This window comes from Sphaerodactylus townsendi, linkage group LG08 (genome assembly GCF_021028975.2).
Source record: "Sphaerodactylus townsendi isolate TG3544 linkage group LG08, MPM_Stown_v2.3, whole genome shotgun sequence".
NCBI classification, from domain to species: Eukaryota; Metazoa; Chordata; class Lepidosauria; order Squamata; family Sphaerodactylidae; genus Sphaerodactylus; species Sphaerodactylus townsendi.
Genome location: NC_059432.1, coordinates 97,869,713 through 97,892,523, shown reverse-complemented (window position 1 = coordinate 97,892,523; position 22,811 = coordinate 97,869,713). Strand labels below are relative to the sequence as shown.

The window sequence follows — 22,811 nt, the reverse complement described above, 5'->3', positions numbered from 1 at the left end:
CCATTTAGAGGTGGGCACAAAATCTGCGGAGTATCCCGAATTCAGATACCGTGAAGAAGACTGTATTGCAGAGTCCCCCCACACCGTCCCATGAAAGCGTACCATGCTGTGTGAGAGAATCTGGCAAGCTCAAATGCAAGTGGCACTCGTTTGGTTCTCTAGTTGATTTAGATTCTTTTTGCAAAAGCGGTGGGTACATTCCTTTCTGCATCAGGAGTGGGGGAATGGTGCCCGGGCAACACCTTGTTCTGATAGGCCCCTCGCGCATGCTCCCCACCTGCGGCTCCACTTACCTTAGCCGACAGGAGCCTGCTGCAAGCTGTTCTTTCAGCCGGCAGAGCAGCCTGTCGGGGGAGGGGGCGCCCTGCAGCCACCCAACCAGGTTGGTCCTTCGGCCAGTGGAGGCTCTGCCGGCTGAAGGAGCGGTGGGGCGGGGCTGAGAGGAGGGGTGTGGGGGCGATTCTCCATCCACCACATGACCAGCTGGTGTGCGACCCCACATGTCCCCATGAGCACTCCGCCTGTGCTGGGCATTTAGACTCAATTTTAAACATTTGAACCGGAAGGAAAGAGACGGTGCATCCTTGACAAGGTTCGTTCCTTGCATGTGTAGGGAAACCTTTAAAACAATCAGTTTCAACTGAGCAACCCCCATTTCTGTGGCATCTCCTTTAAGGAGTGTCACTTTTTCCCAGCAGCTCAAGAAACAATTAACGAACGTGATGGCAAAACAAGAATAGGATGGCTTTAATGTATCTGCAGTTGTTCTTCCCCTCTGCAGGTCACCTTTCTTACCACTTGGTAAAGTTTAATGAAATAAAGACACATGATGCTGATTAGGCAAAAGAGCTCACCTGTGGTACTGATGCACCATGTTGCCCGAGAGTAATTCCACAAAGTCCCCATTTCATATCGTGTCAGTAACTTGGACACATCAATTCCCACCCACCACCCACCTACATGGTTTTCTTCCACCATCATCAGTGGCAATACAATAACCACGTCATCCAGCTGACCCATACAAGTGATGCTTTTGACTCTCTTACATAGTTTATTATGTTTCGATTGGCTTTTCCTCCAAGGAACTGCTGTGACCTCTCTAGTCCACTCTTAATTATGACTCAGAATCCCTAGAGGAGGAGCCAAGTTCAGTGCCTCAGGAAGACCAGAGGGACCAGGAAGGTCCCGGCACTGCATCCCGTGTGAACTGGGTTGTCACCCATGCAAAGTGGCTATGGGTGCTTAATTAGCATACCAACGCAATACCCATCGGAGCTGCGGGCATCTGACTTACTGCACCCCTAGTAGCCCAGTTTTTATACTCCACATTACTTTATTCTAAGTCAGACTCTTGGTCCATCAAGCTCAGTATTGTCCATGCTGAGTAGCAGCAGGTATTGATTGTCACTTGTCACCTGACCTTTTAAAAAACTGCAGATGCTGAGAATTGAGCCAGGGACCTTCTGTATGCTGTATAGATGCTTTACCACTGAGCCACAGCCCATCCCAATAATATAGCCTTGGGGGGTGGGGGGACGGGACCTTTTTTCCACCCAGGGCCATTTGGACATTTATAACATCATTCGCGGGCCATACAGAGTGATCAACTGAAAAATTAATCTGCTATATTTGGTCAAACATTCAATTAACTCACCCCTAATGTGATGGCAGGAACTGCTTCTCTTTGGTCCATCTATCCTGTAATGGATGTTCCTTGCTTGTCCCTCAGAATTTATGTTATTATTATGATTCACTTAATATAAATTTATGTTGCTTTGAAAAAAGGTCCTAGATTTATTGGATTTCAAGTCCCGTCCGATGCATTCTCATTCTCTCTCTCTCTCCCTCCCTCCCTCCCTCCCTCCCTCCTCCCCCCCACCTGGTTTCTGGCTTCCTTCTCTCCCCCTCTGGCTTTTTTTGACTTGGCCCTGCCTTGGTCCTCTCCTGATTCCCACCTCTCCTGCTGTCCTTGCCCTAGGGCAGTGCAGCCAGTAGGGCACTGGGTTGCCGGGGGTGCCTAGAGACTTTTTAAGACCCAGTGGCGCAGCGGGCAGCTGCTCCAATGTGCACCAGTCCCCTCCCGCACCTGCCTTAATTGTCTGAGCAGCCCAGTGGTGGCAGCCGGTTGTGGGAAGGATGGGCAGCAGTGGGGCAGGGCACGGGCAGCAGCGCTGATTGCCTGCCTGAGTCTTGTGGCTGTAGCCAGACCGGGCTGGTGTGGAAATGAGCCCCCGCACCACGGTGAGGGGCAATCTGAACGGGAGTTGGAGCGGGGCTGGACCAGATGATTTCACAGGCCTTATACGGCCCACGGGCTGGATGTTCCCCACCCCGATATAGCCACTCCTTCATATAGTTTCTTTTCCTACCCACCCAACTCATGCTGTGTAATGCTCCACAACAAAACCCCATTTTTAACAGACTTCCTTGCAGTGTGAGGATTTGAAACCAAGTCCCCCACTAGAATACCCTACCTCTTTCACATTGATTTGCTTCCTAGTTATGTTACATTCTCCCCCTTTCAGTGGTGGGATCCAAAAATTTTAGTAACAGGTTCCCATGGTGGTGGGATTCAAACTGTGGCGAGCCACAAGCCCAATGGTACTGGGCGGGCACGACGTGGGCATGGGTCCCAGCATTCCGGGGGCAGGGTATTCATGGGCGGGCTGTGGCAATGATGCAGCTGCTGCTTGGTCAAATCTTGGGCGGAAAACGAATGCACCCAGAAAGCTTAGGGTGCCACTGCACACCGGGTGCACCCCTCCTGCTAGGATCAAGCTTCTGCTCCCAGTGGGCTTACTGCTGAGAGGAGGACTTAACTAAAGCAAAAAAAATCATGGGTGCAAAATCACCAATTAGTAACCCCCTCTCAGCACACACAAATAATTAGTAACCTACTCTCGGGAACCTGTGAGAACCTGCTGGATCCCACCTCTGCCCCCTTTGCCAATTTTCAAGCGCTCTTCAGGCTGGCGCGTCCACGGGGCTGCATGGGAACACCTTTTGAACCCGGCCTGTTTTTCTGCAGCTTTAATAGAATTTTTTTTTAAAAGCCAAGAGCCTTTGAGCCACTGGCTTTGTTGGGGTTCTTCAGCCTCGCGCTCATTCAGTTTCGGCTCCCTGATCTGTTAAATGGGAATATTTATGGTCCACCCCCTGAGGATGTTGGAAGCGATGAATGCGACAAGGACCGCAAAATGTTTGTACTGTAATTTGTAGCAGAAATTATATAAATAACAATAATTTTGGTCTACTCTGGCTCCTGTTAATAAAGACCTCCCCTGGCTCCGTCCCTGGGTCTTGTCCTCCTCCCAAGGCAAGAAGAACTTGAATGCTGAAGGGGGAAAGATTTGCTGTTATTTAACGCTTGCTTTTTCTCTTCCAGCTATGCTGACAACTGCTTACGTTGTTCTTGCAAGGTTATTGTAACCCGAAGCGATGCCTTGTTTAATTATTATACAATTGCCCTTTTGTTTCCTTTACAAAGCAGGTGATGGAGTTTTGTGGCGCTGGCTCTGTCACCGATCTCATCAAGAACACAAAAGGGAACACGCTGAAGGAGGAGTGGATTGCCTACATCTGCAGGGAGATTTTACGGGTACGTGTCCACAGGAAGTCAACAAGTTACTCTGCCTGTCAGTGGAAGCACGTGGGGCTCAAACCAGGGCAGAGCGCTCACGGGGTCATGTGGAGTCTCATGTCCCTGGGCACATGCCAGCTGGTCACATGGAGGGGCACACCCCTCCCCTTGGCCCCACTAGGCTGCTCCTTCAGAGGCTCCACCAGCTGAAGGAGCAGCCTGGTGGGGGCAGGTCATAGGGGCTGCCCACAGCAGACCTCCTCCCCACCGCTCTCTCACAGCTCTTCTGAGTTTCTCAGCCTCAGTCCCACCCACCTCACAGGGTAAGCTTGCTGTGAGGGGGGAAGGGCAAGGAGATTGTAAACCCCTTTGAGTCTCCTGCAGGAGAGAAAGGGGGGATATAAATCCAAACTCTTCTTCTTCTTCTAAGGTAAGTGGGGCGGGGTGGTGATGGTGCCCAGAGCAGCTGTTGTTTCGGCACCATCCCCGCCTCTGGCTCAAACTCAGCATGTTTTTCTTTTAGAGTTGGAAGGGGCTATAGGCCATCAAATCCAACATGGTTGCTCAATGCAGAATCAGCCCAGACAGGTGTTCATCCAGCCACTGCTTAAAGATTGCCAGTGAGGGAGAGCTCAGCACCTCTTTAGGTAGCTGATTCCAAGGTTGCACAACTCTTACTGTAAAAATATTTTCCTAATATCCAGTTGGAACCTTTCTGCCCAGAATTTATACCCATTATTGCGAGTCCTATCCTCTGCTGCTAACAGGAATGGCCCTTGCCTTCTTCTAAGTGACAGTCCTTCAAATACTTAAACAGAGCCCTTAACCCCCTCTTCTCCCAACTGAACATTCCCAAGTCCCTCAGCCTTTCCTCCTAGGGCTTGGTCTCCAGGCCCCTGACCATCCTTGTCGCTCTCCTCTAGACCTGCTCCATTCTGCCCACATCCTTTTAGAAGTGAGTCCTCCAGAATTGTACACAATACTCCAGGTGCGGCCAATGCAGTGTACAGCGGGACTATGACATCTTGCTATTTGTGGTCCTGACCATCTCCAAGATGTGGTTTGCAAAGCAGGAACTGTCATTGAGAGTTCTCCCTCCAACACAACCTCCCTTTGATCCGTATTAACCAGGCTTAACTATAATGGAATCACGTTTGTAACAATGCTAACCATGGTTAATGCTGATTTTTTTTTCAATTAGGGGCTTCTTACCCAAAGTGTGCAGACCCTCATTTCAAATCCTAACCATGATCATAATCCTGACAATAGTGCTAAGTAAGATTCCAGTCTGAACAAGAGAAATATTTAAGTATGGTTGGTGTAGACCAACAAGGGAAGGGAAGTGGCTAATTGGTACCAACAGGGGAAGACAGCGAGCAGAGAAAACAGCATGTCCCTGGCTCTTTTGATTTTGCAAAATGACTCATTTGGGAGAAGGCAGCATTATGGCTGCCTAGAGGGTCTCTCTTCTTTTGTTTTTAGCTTATTAGAACAGGCATAGCCTAGGAGATGACATTTGAGCCTTAGTAGATTGTCGGAGAGGAGAGGTTTATCCATGCCCTTTACATATGAATGATTTATGAGTACTTAAATAGGATGCATAATATATGAGTGAGTGTTGGTGGCCATTGGCTGTTTTCCTTGCTTGACTTTAACACTGTTTTGGCAGGGGGGGGGGGCATCCCTCGTTAATGTTAACGGGAACAAAGATGTTTCATCTCTTCACACCTTTTGTCTCTGGAGAGTCTCTGCTTCAAAGATGACCAGTATGTGTTTCCAAAAACTGCATTAGGGGAAATTGTGGCTCGTGTCAGTAGCTCATTGCAGATGTGGCTGCCGTGGGACTGAAAAGCATGGCCACTTAAATGAGTTATGGATTTCCTTGTGGAAGGCAGTTCCATGAACTGATGCTTTTCACAGGAAAGAAGAATATTATAGCATTATATAGAAGAATATATTGTAGTATTGTTGAAGGCTTTCACGGCCAGAATCACTAGGACCGTGGTGGGGAACCTTTGAAACTGCAAATGTTATGGACTATAACTCCCATCAGCCCCTGCCAGCATGGCCAGTTGGCCATGCTGGCAGGGGCTGATGGGAATTGTAGTCCATAACATCTGCAGTACCAAAGGTTTGCCACCACTGCACTAGGACATTGTAGGGTATAGCTGTGTTCCAGTAGTATTTTCTCCTGACGTTTCGCCTGCATCTGTGGCTGGCCTCTTCAGAGGACCTGTACCAGCCACAAATGCAGGCGAAACTTTAGGAGAAGATGCTACTGGAGCATGGCCATACAACCCGGAAAACCCATAACATCCCTATATATTATAGCATTGTCACATGCTTCAGTATACATGTGGATTCGCCTCTGTCCTTTATGAAAAATTCATAATGTGTTGAATCAGTCCTCATCCAAGGCTTTATATTATTGGCAGAGCACTCCAATCCAAAGCCAAACCAAACCCAAGCACATGGTATTTAACTGGATCTTTCAGCATGACGAAAGCATGCTGTCTTAATTTTTAAAAGCAAGATCGCCCATTGCCGGAGTTGCTTCAACCGGTGACAGAATGCTCCCACCAAAAAAACAAACAAACACCAACTGTCAAGACATTTTTGGGCTCCATTTATGGGATATCTGTTCCTTTGAAGCCCCAGGCTGCTCCCCACAGTTCACCCAATTCTTCTTCTTCTGATCTGCGCAGCGTCCTTGTGCTGTATTTGGACTGACCATATGATCCCAATAGATTTTATCTTGTGGATCCATCCACTTAGTGGTGGCATTTCCCTCTGGAATAAGGAGCCTTCCCTGACCTTGAGAAGGTACCGTATCTCAGTGGTAGGGAGAGGAATCATAGCTCAGGGCTGGAGCATCTGCTTCACACGCAGAAGATCCTAGCCACAGATGTAAGTGAAACGTCAGGAGAAAATGCTACTGGAACATGGAAATACAACCCGGAAAATCCATAATATCTTCTAGAATAAGGAACCTTCCCTCTCCCCGGACCTTTAAAAATGTGATTCCTGTAATGGTAGAGAATCATAGCTCAGGGCTGGAGCATCTGCTTCACACGCAGAAGATCCTAGCCACAGATGTAAGTGAAACGTCAGGAGAAAATGCTACTGGAACATGGAAATACAACCCAGAAAAACCATAATATCTTCTAGAATAAGGAACCTTCCCTCTCCCTGACCTTGAGAAGGTACCGTATCTCAATGGTAGGGAGAGGAATCATAGCTCAGGGCTGGAGCATCTGCTTCACACGCAGAAGATCCTAGCCACAGATGTAAGTGAAACGTCAGGAGAAAATGCTACTGGATTACGGGAAATACAACCCAGAAAAAAAACCATACATCTTCTAGAATAGTGCCTTCCCTGACCTGATGGCTGTACCGTGACTTCAATGGTAGTGAGAGAATCAGCTCAGGGCTGGAGCATCTGCTTCACACGCAGAAGATCCTAGCCACAGATGTAAGTGAAACGTCAGGAGAAAATGCTACTGGGACATGGAAATACAACCCAGAAAAACCATAATATCTTCTAGAATAAGGAACCTTCCCTCTCCCTGACCTTGAGAAGGTACCGTATCTCAATGGTAGGGAGAGGAATCATAGCTCAGGGCTGGAGCATCTGCTTCACACGCAGAAGATCCTAGCCACAGATGTAAGTGAAACGTCAGGAGAAAATGCTACTGGGACATGGAAATACAACCCAGAAAAACCATAATATCTTCTAGAATAAGGAACCTTCCCTCTCCCTGACCTTGAGAAGGTACCGTATCTCAATGGTAGGGAGAGGAATCATAGCTCAGGGCTGGAGCATCTGCTTCACACGCAGAAGATCCTAGCCACAGATGTAAGTGAAACGTCAGGAGAAAATGCTACTGGAACATGGAAATACAACCCAGAAAAACCATAATATCTTCTAGAATAAGGAACCTTCCCTCTCCCTGACGAGGAAGATTACACTGACATCTCAATGGTGAAGATGTAGCTCGGAGACTGGAGCATCTGCTTCTACATGAAGATCCTAATACAGATGAAGATGAAACGTCAGGAGAAAATGCTACTGGAACATGGAAATACAACCCAGAAAAACCATAATATCTTCTAGAATAAGGAACCTTCCCTCTAGAATAAGGAACCTTCCCTGACCTTGAGAAGGTACCATATCTTAGTGGTAGGGAGAGGAATCATAGCTCAGACCTTCACACGCAGAAGATCCCAGTTTTGGTAGTTGACATGAATTGGATCATGTAGTAGGAGAATTCCTACTGTATACCTAAGACTGTTGTGAGCTCCTGCCAGTCCGAGCAGACAATGCTAACAACTCTGACAGTCAGAAGGTCTGACTCAATATAAGGCAGCTTGATGTATTCAGTGTCCTTGTGCCAGAGGAAAGCGCCACCGCTGGAGGAGAAAAAGTCTCTTCACAGCAAGTGCTGTGAATGTGTGAGATCAGCAATCATGAATCCAACCGTCATAGGTATTTAGTAACCCCAAGCTGGCAAACCGCTGGAGTGCTTTGCTTCAGCCCCCGAGTTCTTCTTGATGCATCCACGTGGCTATTCGCGTGTGTGCTTTTAACATGCTTTTGGGCTGCATCCAGAGTTAAGGCACCCGTGCAAAAGAAAGAGAAAGAAAACACGTTCCCCTTGCAAACAGAAGTAGGGGCTCAGGCACTTCTCGAGAGGCACTTGCTGTCTAGTGGGGACAAACCACACTCGGTCATTTACAGTAAACACCCCGCCAGCTGCTGCACTTTAGCAACTTGATACGAAAGGCAGGCGGCATTGTGGCTCATCAACTATTGTATTGACTTTTTATTTCTGTCTCAGGAAGCCACAGTTATACACACTGGGTTTAAATTTACAAACTGGGAAGCCAGTTCCTTAAAATAGGCCAAGTACGTGAGTCAGCTTCTAGCTGTTGCTCTGGTAAATGCTGCAGCCAAACAATTGCCCAGGTCAGCAGGTCTGGCTCATAGCTGTATTGTTACCTGGGTCATGCCTCATGATAATCACATATGTGAAACAAACTGTTTTTTTGAATTGGCAAAAACCTTATCAGAAGTCAGCTGATTAGGGGAGGCAGGTGGGGTTCTACATGGTCTTGATCTGGTGGATGTAGGGAGCGCAAGCTCTCCCAGTGCTGCTGTTCTGATCACATTTGGAGCACCCCCACCTTTGCATCCTAGAGCTGCTATTGGTAAAAGCATTGGGAGACCTGAGCTCCCATATCTCATGTAGTTTGATCCCTGCAGTTTATACAGTAAGTGCACCATTTAGTAAAGATAGTAGCTCTCACTCCACTCCATCAGTGGAAACATGAGCGTTATAGAGCACGTGGCAAGCTCATGCAGCTTCGTTTTTAATTCTTCAGTTTAAGCATCACATCTCTGTACCCAGGGTGGCCCACAACAAAGGAAGTTGTAATATAATGCTCCGTTAAAACATAAAATTCTAAAATCTAGAAGAAAACTGTAATAAGCAAACAATAGCAACACAAGAGTCTATCCCAAAAAATTGTGCAGAACCTAATGCAAAGGGTGCAAATAAATCATATTTACAAAATGCAAAACTTAAAAAACAGACCATCAACTATAATTGTTAGTAGAAGCTTCATAAAGTATACTGCTAATAAAAAAACAACAGAATAGCAATTTTGGCAATCAAACGCCCTATTTAGCATCAGGAGACATTTAAACGAGAAGGTCTTCATTTCCCGAGGAAAGACTGTTCTGGAAAGGACCAGGTTCCACAGTATAGGTGTGCGTTGCTTCTTAGCCTGACATCTTAAAGAAGAAGTGAGAGGAACATGTAGCAGATGGGAAACCAGGCCTAGGCCTCATATAACTCTAATGATAAGCACTAACACAGGGGGAACAACCCCCCCCCCCCCATGTGATGCCCATAGGTATACTGGCACTTGCCAAAACCTTTTCTGGTGGCCTCCAAGTGTTTTAAGGAAGTGGTTACAGCCATGTGGGGCTTTTGACCAGCAAGGCTTCTAATTCCATTTTAGAGATCTGATTGACCGTGCAGATTTTTAAAAATGTCGCTGTGGCAGCAGCTGCCACCACAGCACAAGGATCAACACCGTGTTGCTGAAGTTAAACTGTGTCAATCATTTAGTGGTTGACTCCGCCTCCTGCGGCTGCCATCTTGTGGCAGCCATTTTTTTTGCTGTGTTCAGTATACTGTGTCACAATTTCAGAGGTGCCCCCAGGCTCAAAAAGGTCAGGGACCTCAGCATGAACCTATTCAGTTGGGCCCAGAAGCACACAAGGGGCTCATGCAGTTGGACTAAGAACATAAGCATTATGTTATTTCTGTTTTTTATTAGCAGTGTGGAGAAAGACTAGATTAGGCACAGAATTCTGCACCGCCAGGTTTGCTTCCCTACTCCACACGAGTGACAGACTCTTATCTGGTGAACTGGATTTGTTTTCCTGCTCCTCCGTATGAGGCCTGCTGGGAGACCTGGTCACACTTTGCTGAGAATTCTTTCAGCATCACTTATCTTACAAGGAAGGGAAGGAGTTTGAGAGCTGGAACTACCAGACCATGGGCACACAGCCCAGAAGACCCACAATAGCTAAACCAGGACAACCAAAGAACTGAACCTCAATCCTTCCCTACCAGAGCCATAGCGCCAAGGGGACGGGGGGTGCGCCCCTGCGGAGGCGTGGTGGGGGCGTGGCGGGACAGGGGCTTGGAGGGGCGCACGCACGCACGGGGCACACTTCCCCCTCGCTCCATCCCTGTTCCCTACCACTGTTCTGACATTGTTGACAAAGTAGAATTTCAGATATTTGATGTGTGCCTATTTTGGTCAATGCAGCTAATGTGAGGCTTTTAAAAAACTGTATGATTAAGAATTGAAACACGTAATGTCTGTTGAAGAAATGAGCGCCTGCTTCATAGTCTCGGGAAGCTCGTTCTTTGCATGAAAAAGTCTGTGGTTCAGTACTTAGCATCTTTGGCTGAAAAGGCCCCCAGAGAGCGGTGCTGCAGCTGCAAAACGCTTCCCTGAGGCCTTGCAGAGCTGTTGCTTGTTGGGAGAGCCAATGCAGTCTAGGAGGATAGACGGTGTGATTCAGTAATAGTTCACATACACTCACATGTTAAAGGCTGCATGTAAAACGGCAGTATCCGGTGCCCCAAATCACGCAAAACCTCTTTAATAACCTCAACACAGCTAGGTTTCTGTAGCGCTATGCAAATTGCTGCTCTGGTGTAAGGAAAATAAAATGACTTAATAAATGCTGGCGGTGACAGTGAAAATCATTTTCCGTTTCAAAATGTGACTGCTAATGTGAAAGCTAAAGCAGATATGAGTTTAATCATGAAAGAAAACCATACTTTGCCGGAATTGCAATTTAAGTGGATATTACTTTTTAAAACCCTGGAACATAGATGTGTGAAATAAAAATGGAGCTTGCAAAAAAAAGAGAGAGAAAAGAATTAATGAGCTAATAAAAAGGTACAAAAGCAAGCTAGTTTACCTCTAGCCTTCGAGACAAGCTTTTAATATGAGCTATGATTCGATTAGGGCAGTGTTCAAGCTATTGTGTGTTTGCAGTGGCTTTTGTTTTGTTGTTGTTGCCCCTTGAGCATTTACTTCATCAATATATCATGAAATGAGGAATTTCAATTCCAAGGTAACAATAATAACAGGAGGAGACTGGAGTGTTCTGTTGTCCACTCACAAATGGGCTGTTTTGGTAAAGGGCAATTCAGCCCAAACGCTTGCAAGCAGTAGAGATTTAAGCAGTATTGTGACTGGATCGAATGCTTACTCTATAGTAGGGGCTATGTCTATCTTCAGCTACCAAAAGTTGGAAGGGTGTTTTTGGGCAGACAAAAATGTTTAGAAAATGGGTTTAGAAAATGGGTCCTTAACGTGCTCAAACTTCAGCCGTTCTTGATTGGATTTTTTAAAAAGAACATGGCTGAATTATACCTCTCTCTAGGTAGATTCTTCGTGCCCAAAGATTATCCTTCTAGGATAAAAGTTTCAGTCCCTATAACAGTAGAACACTGAAGACGCAGCTGCCTGAATTATTCCGCTGTATGATGTGCATGTTTGTGTGTTCAAATATGAAACTGCCTTAGACTGAGTCAACTTGCTGATTTGACGGCTGGCTGGCGTTGTCTGTTCTGACTTGGTGCCGTTTCCATAGTCGGATACCTGAGATCCTTGTGCTGAAGATGCCAGAGATTATACATTGGTGCCATACGCGTTTAACACATGTGTTCTGCCACTGCGTTGCAAACTCCTTCCCTGTTCATGTGTACATAACTGTATAAATAAGCATATGTTCATGCATTGTGTGAGGTGCAATACACAAGGCTCATCTGAAGGGTGGTTGAGCTAAGAAAAATAGAGCAGAATTCGGTTCACACTGAGAGCGCAATCCAGAGCTGTCGGGCAGGCGGGGACAGCGCTGCTTTGGTGCCACCCACCCCAACTCCTCCCCTCCAGAGGACTTTCCCATAGTGCGGGAAGCCCGAAAAAGTTTTTAAAAGGCCGAAAATCCACCATAGCGAAGAATAGAGATATGCCATGAAAATTGTGGTACCAGTATATGTCTGCTGGTCACCCCCCCCCCCAAAAAAAAACTCCTGGCCACAGCAGCACATCGTTTTGCACCCGTGAGCCTCGGTGACAGAGCCAGCTTCTGGGGCGGGCTCTGTGCAGCTGCGCGGTGCTTGGCTGCTTAGGTGAGTTGCCCCTCCACTGGCGCATTTGCCCCTTGCTCCTGCAAAGTTACCCCTCCACTGGCGCATTTGCCCCTTGCTCCTGCACAGCTGTGGTGGCTCCAGAGGGGGATCCCACCCGATCGGGTTGTTAATTTTTCTGACATGTTGTCTGTATAGCGCTTCCTGCTTTCACATAAATTGTCACAGGAATTCTTGTAATAGCCTTGTAAGGTAGACCAGTAGACCTGTTGCAGATTTTGGCTGGGAACTTTTGAGTCACACTCATGCTCATTATTTAAGTTTCTGTCTCTTTCTTTTCAGTGTGTTGATTGGTAGTTTAAGGAGAAATGGAAATCGAGCACAAGGCATGACCTTGTTCTCAGCTGATGGAAGGTGCTTACCCCAAGGTCATGATTTCAGGGGGCACAGCTGACTGTAGCAGGAGGTGACATCAAAAACCTGGCTTCTGCAAGAGCTTCTCTGCTCATGCTTAGAGAGGATGAAAGCTGTCTATTTAATCAATTGGGCTTATCCTCAGTGAGTTCAGAATAACATTCTGAAGCAATTGTCAGTCTTCTAATTATTATTTTTTTGCTTACTGATTGGTAAACAAGAAACAAATATCACGTGTTCCGTGTCCCCCTCACAGACCTTGAAATGTAATAACTTTCTTATTGAATTTCTAGGGTTTAAGTCATCTCCACCAGCACAAGGTAATCCATCGGGATATCAAGGGACAGAACGTTTTGCTGACAGAGAATGCAGAAGTTAAGCTGGGTAAGCACGAAGTCCTTTCCGATTCTTGGAAAATGTAGCAAATCCTGAAAGGGGGCTGTCTGAAAAAAATTGAATTTGCCTTCTGAAAACTATAGACATGTATTGGTGTTGAAGTCAGAGGTTCTCCGCTTTCCAAGGAAGAGATGCAAGAGGCAAGGACCCCCAAGGACTTATGGGGCAGTGAAATCCCATTCCTCCCCTACCAGCCCCTGCCTCCCCCCTCCCAGCTCTAACTCTGCTTTCCTTCCTTCTCTTCCCGGCCTGTTTGGTCTTCTCTCCTACTCATGTGTTGGTCAACTTAATCTTCCCTTTTGCCTTTCTGTTTGTCAGCAGGTTCCATTTCCCACCAGTTCCTGGTGGCCATTGCCACCACATTTCTGTCGGGCATTTTGGGTTGCTATGGCAACCAAATACTGTGGCTGAACACCCTTTGTCTTGGCAACATCTGTACCAAAATGCCACTGTGATATGGGGCTTAAGGGTGGCAGACTCTAATTTGGAGTACTGTGTTTGATTCCCCACTCTTCCACATGAGTGGCGGACTCGTATCTGGTTTGTTTTCCCACTCCTATATTCCTGTTGGGTGAACTTGGGCTAGTCACAGTTCTCTCAGAACTCTTGCTGCTTCACCTACCTCACAGGGCGTCTCTTGGGGGGTGGGGAGGGAAGGTGATTGTAAGCTGCTTTGAGACTCCTTAAAGGCCAAGGAAAGTGGGGTATAAAAACCAACCCATACAGATCTGCATAAAAACTCCAGTCACCACCCACGATATGAAAAAAGACATAATCGAAACCTTGGTAGACCACGCAAAATGGATCTGTGATCCTCAGCTTCTCACTGATGAACTGAATCACCTAGACTGGGCTCTGCAAGCAAATGGCTACTCCAAAACAGAAATCAGAAGAGAGAGAAATGCAGGACTGAGGAGAAACAGCCCCCACAGAGAAGCTATTTCTGCCAAGCATTGAGAGGATCACCGGTTGAATGGGAAAACTTATTGAAAAACATGACCTTAAAATAGTCTTCAAGCCCACCAGAAAAATACAACAAATGCTATGGTCAGGAAAGGTCAACGGAGACCCCTCCTGCCTTTGCAGGAGTCTTTTGCATACCATGCAGCTAGGGATGTATACAAAGGCTCTACAAAACACAGCATTCAGACAAGAATTAAAGAGCATGAAAGGCACTGCTGACTACTCCAACCTGAGAAATCAGCAGTAGCTGAACATGCTCAAAACCGAGCTGAACAAAGGAGCTTATTTCAAGACACAGAAATTCTTGACAACTCTAAAATCTGAGGCAGAGGACTTGCCTGACCCTTTTAAACTGGAGATTCTGGGGGTTGAACCTGGCACCTTCGAAATGCCAAGAAGATGCTCTATCACTAACCCACATCCTCTTATCCATATTTCTGAGTTCTCTAGCTCTTTTGAAATTAATGGGACATGAACGTACTCTGGCCAAGGAGTAGTTTGTGGTGGACGGCATCCTCTATTAAATGTAACAAAAGCACCAGGGTATTCCAAGTTCCAATGCGTTCCTCTTTTTTTCAGATGAAATAAAGCTAAAACCATCCTTGCTCTATGCCCCACTAAAGCTCTGTGTTCTTTGCCTCCCCAGTGGATTTTGGAGTAAGCGCTCAGCTCGACAGAACGGTCGGCCGTAGAAATACGTTCATTGGAACCCCGTACTGGATGGCCCCTGAAGTTATTGCCTGTGACGAAAACCCAGATGCCACATATGACTTTAAGGTATTTATGGGGGCTGACATGTCTTCAGTTGTTGCCGGCAGTGGGTAGATTGAGTGGCCTTGGAAGGACGGGAATTGGAGTTCAGTGGAACCCTGCAGCAGACCTCAGGTGGTTCTGCAGGTAGGCAGATGCACTTATGGGACAGAATTCAAGCTCAGAATATCCTGAAAAAAGCTGGAACCTCAGTGCAGTTTTGGTTGTGGAGCAGAGGAGGTAACAGGGAGACAGAGACACCTGGTGTAATGCAAGGGAACGCCAGGCACAAGGCAGTCGTGTACCTATAATGGGGACATCTGGGGACAAACGCCCTGGGTGCCCCTCGGTGAGTCAAGTGGGGGGGCAGAAAGTCACCCTCCACACTTCTGGTAAATGGGTGTGGGGGTGCGTAGCTACCATGGGATGTGGGGAGAAAGCAAGGTGTCCAGCTTGAAAGACCAAAGAATTTAATTGTTTTTTCTAGGGTAAGGTAGAATATGCTTGGATCTGGGAGGTCAATGCTGCCTCATTCTTTTTCTAAAGTTCTTGCTCAGTAACTTCGAACAGTACTTCACAAAAGAGCCCTTCGGGGTTAGGGCGGTATAAAAGTCGAAAGAATGAATGAATGAATGAATGAATGAATGAATGAATGAATGAATGAATGAATGAATGAATGAATGAATGAATAAATAAATAAATAAATAAATGGCAATAGTTCGCATACCTTGGGGCCATTTAGTTTGTTTGTTTATTTAAAACATTTACTAGCTGCCTTTCCTCCTTATGGAACTCAAGGCAGCTTGCAAATTCAAATAAAACACATGAAATGAAATACATTAAATCATAAAACCAAAATTTTAAATGACTATTCACGACCGCTGTTAAACTTATATAAGACCGACATCAACTGCCTCCTAAGGATTGACGCTGAGGGACGCTGAGAGATTGTTCCATAACCTTGGGGCTCCCACTGAAAAATGCCCTTTCGTGTGTACTGAAACCAGATGAGTTTCTTTGATTGATAGTCAGGAACATATGGGAGAAAATGGTTCTTCAGATAACCTGGTCTCAAGCCCTCATAGGAGTTTAAAGATCAAAACCAACACCTTTAATTAGGCTTGGGAGAGGATCGGTAGTAGCTTAAGTACTGTAATATTATACTTCAGGGGCCATCCCAATAGCTGCCCCTGACCGACAGTTTAGTTGCAACCTCCAAACACTTTTGGGTAGCCCTAATTGCTATAGTCCAGTCTGTAGTGACGAAGGCATGAATTACTGTGGCTAGATCTAACAGACCAAGGAGTGAACTCAGTTGACACACCAGCCAAAGCTGGGCAAAACACCCTGAACCATCACAGCTACCTGGTTTTCTTGACACTTGGGAGTTCCACATAGCATGCCCAAGTTGCTAACCTTTCAAGGGGACCATAAATCGAACCAGGACAGGAGAAATCTCAAGTCCCAGATCTGCCTTTCTACTAAGACAGAGAAGCTCTGTCTTGTCAGGATTAAGTTTCAGCTTGTTCACCTTCATTGCTGATTATGGGCTCTGGTTCAGAACATCAACAGCATCCTTGGAATTAGGTGGAAAAGAAAGGTATAGCTGGGTAATGTCTGCATACTGGTGACACCCGCAGCCAATACTTCCTGATGGCCTCTCTCAGTGGCTTCACCTAGATATTAAATAGTTCAGCTCCCCATCAGCCCTGATAGATGTTTCTTAGGAAAGCGCAATATGTGGGATTAATTAACAATCAATCCCCAGAACGGCCGAAAAGCCGATGCTTCAGGAAACTGAAGGCCAACATTATTTTCTGCCACAGGTTTCCCCAAGTGCCCTCTAACTGTTGCAGACTTGTTTCCCTTTTGACATTAGCTGCAAGCTAAATTGCTCATTGGCTCGCTGAGTGTGTGGGATCATTACCAAGTCGCAGCCGATTTAATCAGCCGCTGACATGCCGGTGTGCCGGTTCACAGGGTGCCACTCTGCAGAGGACCAAAGTCCACCTCCCATCTCGAGTCCCCCCTCTCCTGAAAATATGTGGCTGCAAACACCCACGGGCAAGCTTGCTCATTTGCCGGCCGACAGCAGAGGCGGTTTTCTGAGTGAGTGAAGCCTGTCGAAAGCTTGTCAGGGAAAGCTGTCTGCTTTTGCCAGTGCCAGATTGATTCCTTGTTAAATTTCTATTCTGAACACAGTCTGGGGAGATGCACAGTCCATAAGGCAGTCAGTCACTGGAAAGCGAACGATGGTTTTGGGGGGATTCGTCACTGTTATTACAATGTTTGGGTTTCAGTTGCTTTTGGGTCCCTGCTGGAACCTTCAGTTCAGTTGGCTGTTGGACAGCACACTTTTTTCCTAGATCCTTGAAAATATTTCTTTAAATAAAACATTTTAAAAAATAAATAAAAGACACATCCCTGCTCTAGGCTCCCAGTGTAGTGAAAGAATACATGCATGAGATTCCACCTAAACTTTAGAAAGAACTTCCTGACCATCAGGGCTGTTCAACAGTGGAATTCACTACCTCAAAGATTGGTGGAGTCTCCTTCTTCGGAGGTTTTTAAACAAAGGCTGGATCAGCATATGTCAGGAGTGCTTTGATTGTGTGTTCCTGCATTGCAGGGGGTTGGACTTGATGGCCCTTGTGGTCTCTTCCAACTCTATGATTCTATGAAAGGAATGCAGAGAAATTGAATTAGGGGGATCCAACTTGAAAGGGCTAGTTTTTATTGGCCATTGAAATAGACTGAAGGAGTCAGGTGAATGCAAAGAGTAGTGTTTCAGAGATACAGAATAGCAAGGAAGAATGAAGGAGGTATGTTTTAGGTTTGTTTATTTATTTATTATTATTAGTTTTACTATACCGGCCACCCCCGAAGGGCTCTGGGCAGTGTACAACTAAAGGTAAAAACATATAAACCCCCAATAAATAACTAATTTAAACAAACCGATCCATAACATTACAAAACATGTAGATGGCGAACCACAGAACTTCCGCTCTACTCTCCTGAGGGGAAGATCAGGCATTGTTGGTGTCAATCAGATTTTATAACATAAAGGACAGCTCAGCAGCAGTTGGTCTAGCTAAACGTCCGGTGGAAAAGCTCGGTTTTACGGCCCTGCAGAACTGTTTCCTAGAAAAAGAGTACCAAAGGAACAGAGAGTACTGCAGAGTAGGGAGAGAGAGAAGAGTAGATAACTGTGGAAACTAGAAAATAATTATTTGGGGAACTCTGTTGGAAAATCAGTTTACATTGTCTCTTTTTTTTGTAAACCACAGTACTTTGGGATAAGACTGGCACTTCCAGCTTGGGAGGTTTCTAGAGATTTGAGGTCAGTGCCCAGAGAGCGTGGAGTCTTGGCTCCAGAACAGTGGTTCTCAACTTTCCTAATGCCACGACCCTTTAATACAGTTCCTCACATTGTGGTGACCCCCAACCCTAACATTTATCCATTTTACAGATGGAGAACACTGATACAGAGAGTGTTAGGCGACCTCTGTGAAAGGGTCATTCGACCCCCAAAGGGGTCGCGACCCACAGGTTGAGAACCACTGCTCCAAAGAAAGCTGAGTGAAGGTGTGGTGCCATAGAATCCAAAAGGTTCTGGCAGGGACCCAAAAGCAACTGAAACCTAAACATTGTAATAACAATGACGAATCCCCCCCAAAACACCAACCTTCCAAAATTGCCATTTCCCCCAGGCCGGCATCTCTGTAACCAGGACAGCGAATGTAATTCCATGATAACTTTGTGTAAAAGCAGACAGCCACTACTGTCACCCCCTTGTGAACCACCTCACTTTCCCAGTCTTTAAAGCAACCATGCCGAGGCTTCTAATGAGTCATATAAATAAAGGAGCTGTGGAATGTCTGTGATCATGGTGCGGCCATGTTGGACTAGTTTAACCCTTGATCTAGAGTTTATAGTTTAGGACTGATGCAAGCTTGCCTGTTAACCGTCAGAGCATTTAGGGCCGTGGTGGCGAACCTGTGGCACTCCAGATGTTCATGAACTACAATTCCCATCAGCCCCTGCCAGCATGGCCAATTGACCATGCTGGCAGGGGCTGATGGGAATTGTAGTCCATGAACATCTGGAGTGCCATAGGTCCGCCACCACGGATCTAGGGACTATTGGGGGCGGGGGGGTGAGTATTCCTTACAACTAAAGAAAACAAACAGTCACACATTAACTGTCAGTGTAGGTACCTCATTTTTTTCAAGAGTACAGCATGATTTTGGTATCTGAGAAACCACTGTAAGCTTATGAAAGGTTACTTTATTACTGGCATCTAGGTAACTTGTGTGATAATGACAGCCAGTTCTAATTTTGTTGCTGAATTTGAGAAATCCACACCGTCTGTCTGCTTCTAGTAGGGATAATGTACTAATTCACTAGACGGTTTGTTAGCAAAGGTCAGATCTGTCTATCTGTCCTCAAGGATTAAATACATTGAGCAGCCTTGATGTTAAACAAGTTAAACTTCTGCAGGGTGTTTTTTAGAGTTCATTGAAAAATCTGTGCTGTTGGATGACATGGCGCTAACTGATTCATATTCATGTGGCTGACATTCACCTTTGGGAAACAATAGACACGGTCACTTTTTTACAAACTGTACAGATTGGATTGGATTGTGTCATACTTGGCCAAATGGCTTAATAAACACAAAAGCCCCAGATGATTCTGCAGAAAGAAAAAGCGGCAGCCGCTGGAAATAAAATGCCTCTGATCTTCCTGCTTAACTTTAGTTAAAAGGAGCTGTTTCGTAGTCTACAGAATAATACTGTCTCGCAAACAAATACTTCATGTCATTAAAATATATACAAAACCTACATTGTAGTAATTGTTCATTTTTCCCTTGGTACTTTTTGCTTCCTTTTGGGCAAAAAGATTCCCGAAAAGACTAAGAAAAATAACAGGGTTGTTGTTTTCTCTCTCTCAGAAATAGTAAAAATTACAGTCCTAAAAAAATGACACTACCTCCTAAGCCCATTGACTTCAATGAATTTAGAAATGTGTACCTTTAAGACACAGGTGTCAAACTCACGGCCCTCCAGATGTTATGGACTACAGTTCCCATCATCCCCTGCCAGCATGATGCTGGCAGGGGATGATGGGAACTGTAGCCCATAACATCTGGAGGGCCGCGAGTTTGACACCTATGTGCTAAGACGTCACTGGCAGACCCATTCACCAATTCCACCATTCCATTTTATTTGCCCAACCATCCTGTGAGGTAGATTAGGTAGAAAGAGAATGGTTCTTCCAGCTAGTTTCATAGCAGTATAGGGCAGTGATGGCGAACCTTTTTGAGACCGAGTGCTCAAATTGCAACCCAAACCCCACTTATTTATTGCAAAGTGCCAACCCGGCAATTTAACCTGAATGCTGAGGTTTTAGTTTAGAAAAAAATGGTTGGCTACCTCTTCCTCCGTCCCACCCGCTCGAGCAGGGGCCAGCCTGCTGTAGGATCCAGCAAGTCCCACGCGCACCGCTCTGTGCCTCTCTAGCATCTCTGCCCCCACCCCTCAGCAGCAGCCACCCGGAGCACAGGCACCAGGCCCGCCAGCCGAGTCCTCCCTGCTCACCGCGGTGCATGCACATCGTGCTCAGTGGCCCAGGCCAGCCTAGATGGGTGTGTGTGTGAGTGTGTGGGTGGTTGATTTTCCATCCCCACATGACAAACTCTGTGTGCCATAGGTTCACCATCACTGGTATAGGGATTCAAAGCTGTATCTCCCCAAGCTTAGTCTCATACTCCACCCACTGATCTACATTGTGTGTGTGTGTGTGGGGGGGGGTATTTTAGTTCCAATATACATTTTGATAGTAGAACTTCTCTGGTGAAGTTAACAAGAATAAATTGCTCAAAGTATTGGGGGAGGAAAGGGGGTTAGAGGGAATGGCAGATAATTGCCTTTTGCTTTTGTTGCAAGATTAACTGCCAGGCTGTTTGAGTTTTTACATCTCAAAGAGTTATTACTTTGTTATTGAAAGAAGATCACATTGGATTACATGGCTTCAGTGTTCTCATATAGCAATTGTGGGTGTGTGTTTTTTCCAATTTGTGGGGATGGAAGCTTGACTTGACAGTTCTAACAGTGGGAAGAACATCAAAATTGGTGTCTGAATGGCCTAAATCTTCTAAGCTTGGGAGATCAGGCACTTAAAAAATTCTGATCAAACTTTACAGCTATAAAATGGCCAAGGGTTTTTTTATTTAACCAGTGTTAGCCACAGCCCCCACAGATGACTCCTTTTTTCAAAGCTCCTGCAATGTTAATATGATTTTCTGAGAGGTTTTGTTGTGTTTTCTTTTCTTTCAGAGTGATTTGTGGTCATTGGGGATAACAGCCATCGAGATGGCTGAGGGAGCTCCCCGTAAGTACAACCCAATTTCATGGTTTTATTATGCTTGGATCATTGGTTATTAAGATTTGTTATGCGTTGGCAGGATGTCTGGTGTTGTGTGACAAAGTGTCTGCTTCCCAAGGAAAGAGCTGAAATGAGCTAGGTGTAGGAATCATGGGTTGAATGGTAAGCTCCAGAACAGGAATAGAACCTTAGAGATTGTGGCACACAGTCCTGCTGACCTGCAGGCACTGCCTCTTTCTACCCTCTGAGGCACAGGTGTCAAACTCGCGGCCCTCCAGATGTTATGAACTACAGTTCCCATCACCCCCTGCCAGCATGATGCTGTCAGGGGATGATGGGAACTGTAGTCCATAACATCTGGAGGGCCACGAGTTTGACACCTATGCTGAGGCATCTAAGCACCAGTAGTTTTCTGAGTCTCCACCCGGCAACATGCTACTCTCTCAGCTTTGTCAGCCTTCATAGGAAGTACCCACTGACAGGACAGGTTCTCCTAGTTTCCTTTCCCCGTGTTGCTGTTCTAAGACCCTGCCTCATCCCTCCATCTCCCACCATCCATCATCTGGTTACCATGGAGACAGCTTACTGCGTTGGCGCACCATTGGGGTGTAGCATATCTGACAAAGGGAGCTTTGATTCACAAAAGCGTACAACCTGGAAATCTTGTTGGCCTTTACGATGCTACTTGCTTTTTGTGTGGCTAGTGTTTTTTCTTTAAAAAAAAAAGACTATGCACACCCATTGATGGATTACCTTGCAGCTTGTACAGTTTGCCCCCAATAGTGCTATCATGTTTTTCATACTAGCAGAAAAGAAGTTCATTAATAAGATGATTAGAGTGATCTTTCACCCATCAAACATGGTGAGGGAACAGAAAACACCATGAAGATCTTGTATTTCTTTAGTAAAATGTTCATTGGATCTCTCCTATTATACTTATGCCTTGTGTTTCCCGTTATCGTTGAAAGGACAGATGGGGTATAAGTACTTTAATAGATAAATGCATTCTGTGTTTGAAGTTTCGTGCCATATTCAGTGCCTTCTGCTGTGATTTTTTTCAGCCCTTTGTGATATGCATCCTATGAGAGCTTTGTTCCTCATTCCCCGGAATCCAGCTCCCAGGTTAAAATCAAAGAAATGGTAAGCGCTTTTGTCCTCTTTTCTCCCCAGTTGTATTTGATCTGATTGTAGCCTTTTGGTTGTACAAACACACACACAGTGGGGTTTAAGATCTCGTTTTGAAGTTCGTAGCAAAATGCGTGCTGAATCTGAAAATTTCGGCTGGCCTCTAATAGTGGAATCAGGCGAAGAAAGGCAGCATATACACAAAACAACTTTTTTTCCCCCAACGAATCAACTTAGATGAGCTTTGAGCATGCCCTCTATTAAAACTCTTCATGTCAATTGGATAACTCAGAGCAGAAGACTGGCTGGTTGGGTAATGATTGCAAATCTTTTTTGCAGTCTCTGCTTCCATCCATCAAGACAGTGGTGGCTCTATTCCTGGTTGGATATGAATATTTATTTATTCTTCTAAGTATTCTTCCTTGGAAGGCTCAGAGTGGCTTAGGCAGAACTGACAGTGGCCTCCTATCTAGGAACAGATTAGATCAACAGTCAGTAAGCTTCAATGATACATC

General features: G+C 45.8%; 1 protein-coding gene across 4 annotated transcripts in view; it reads left to right on the top strand.

The window, feature by feature from the left end:
* Nucleotides 1-22,811, top strand: part of TNIK (TRAF2 and NCK interacting kinase) — a 347,661-nt gene that overhangs the window by 202,082 nt on the left and 122,768 nt on the right. For all 4 annotated transcript variants that reach the window (XM_048504900.1, XM_048504901.1, XM_048504899.1 and 1 more), the window contains exons 5-9: nt 3,488-3,598; nt 12,972-13,062; nt 14,684-14,814; nt 21,123-21,177; nt 22,233-22,311. In XM_048504900.1, the coding sequence (XP_048360857.1) occupies nt 3,488-3,598; nt 12,972-13,062; nt 14,684-14,814; nt 21,123-21,177; nt 22,233-22,311 (467 nt within the window). The remainder of the gene's footprint in view (nt 1-3,487; nt 3,599-12,971; nt 13,063-14,683; nt 14,815-21,122; nt 21,178-22,232; nt 22,312-22,811) is intronic.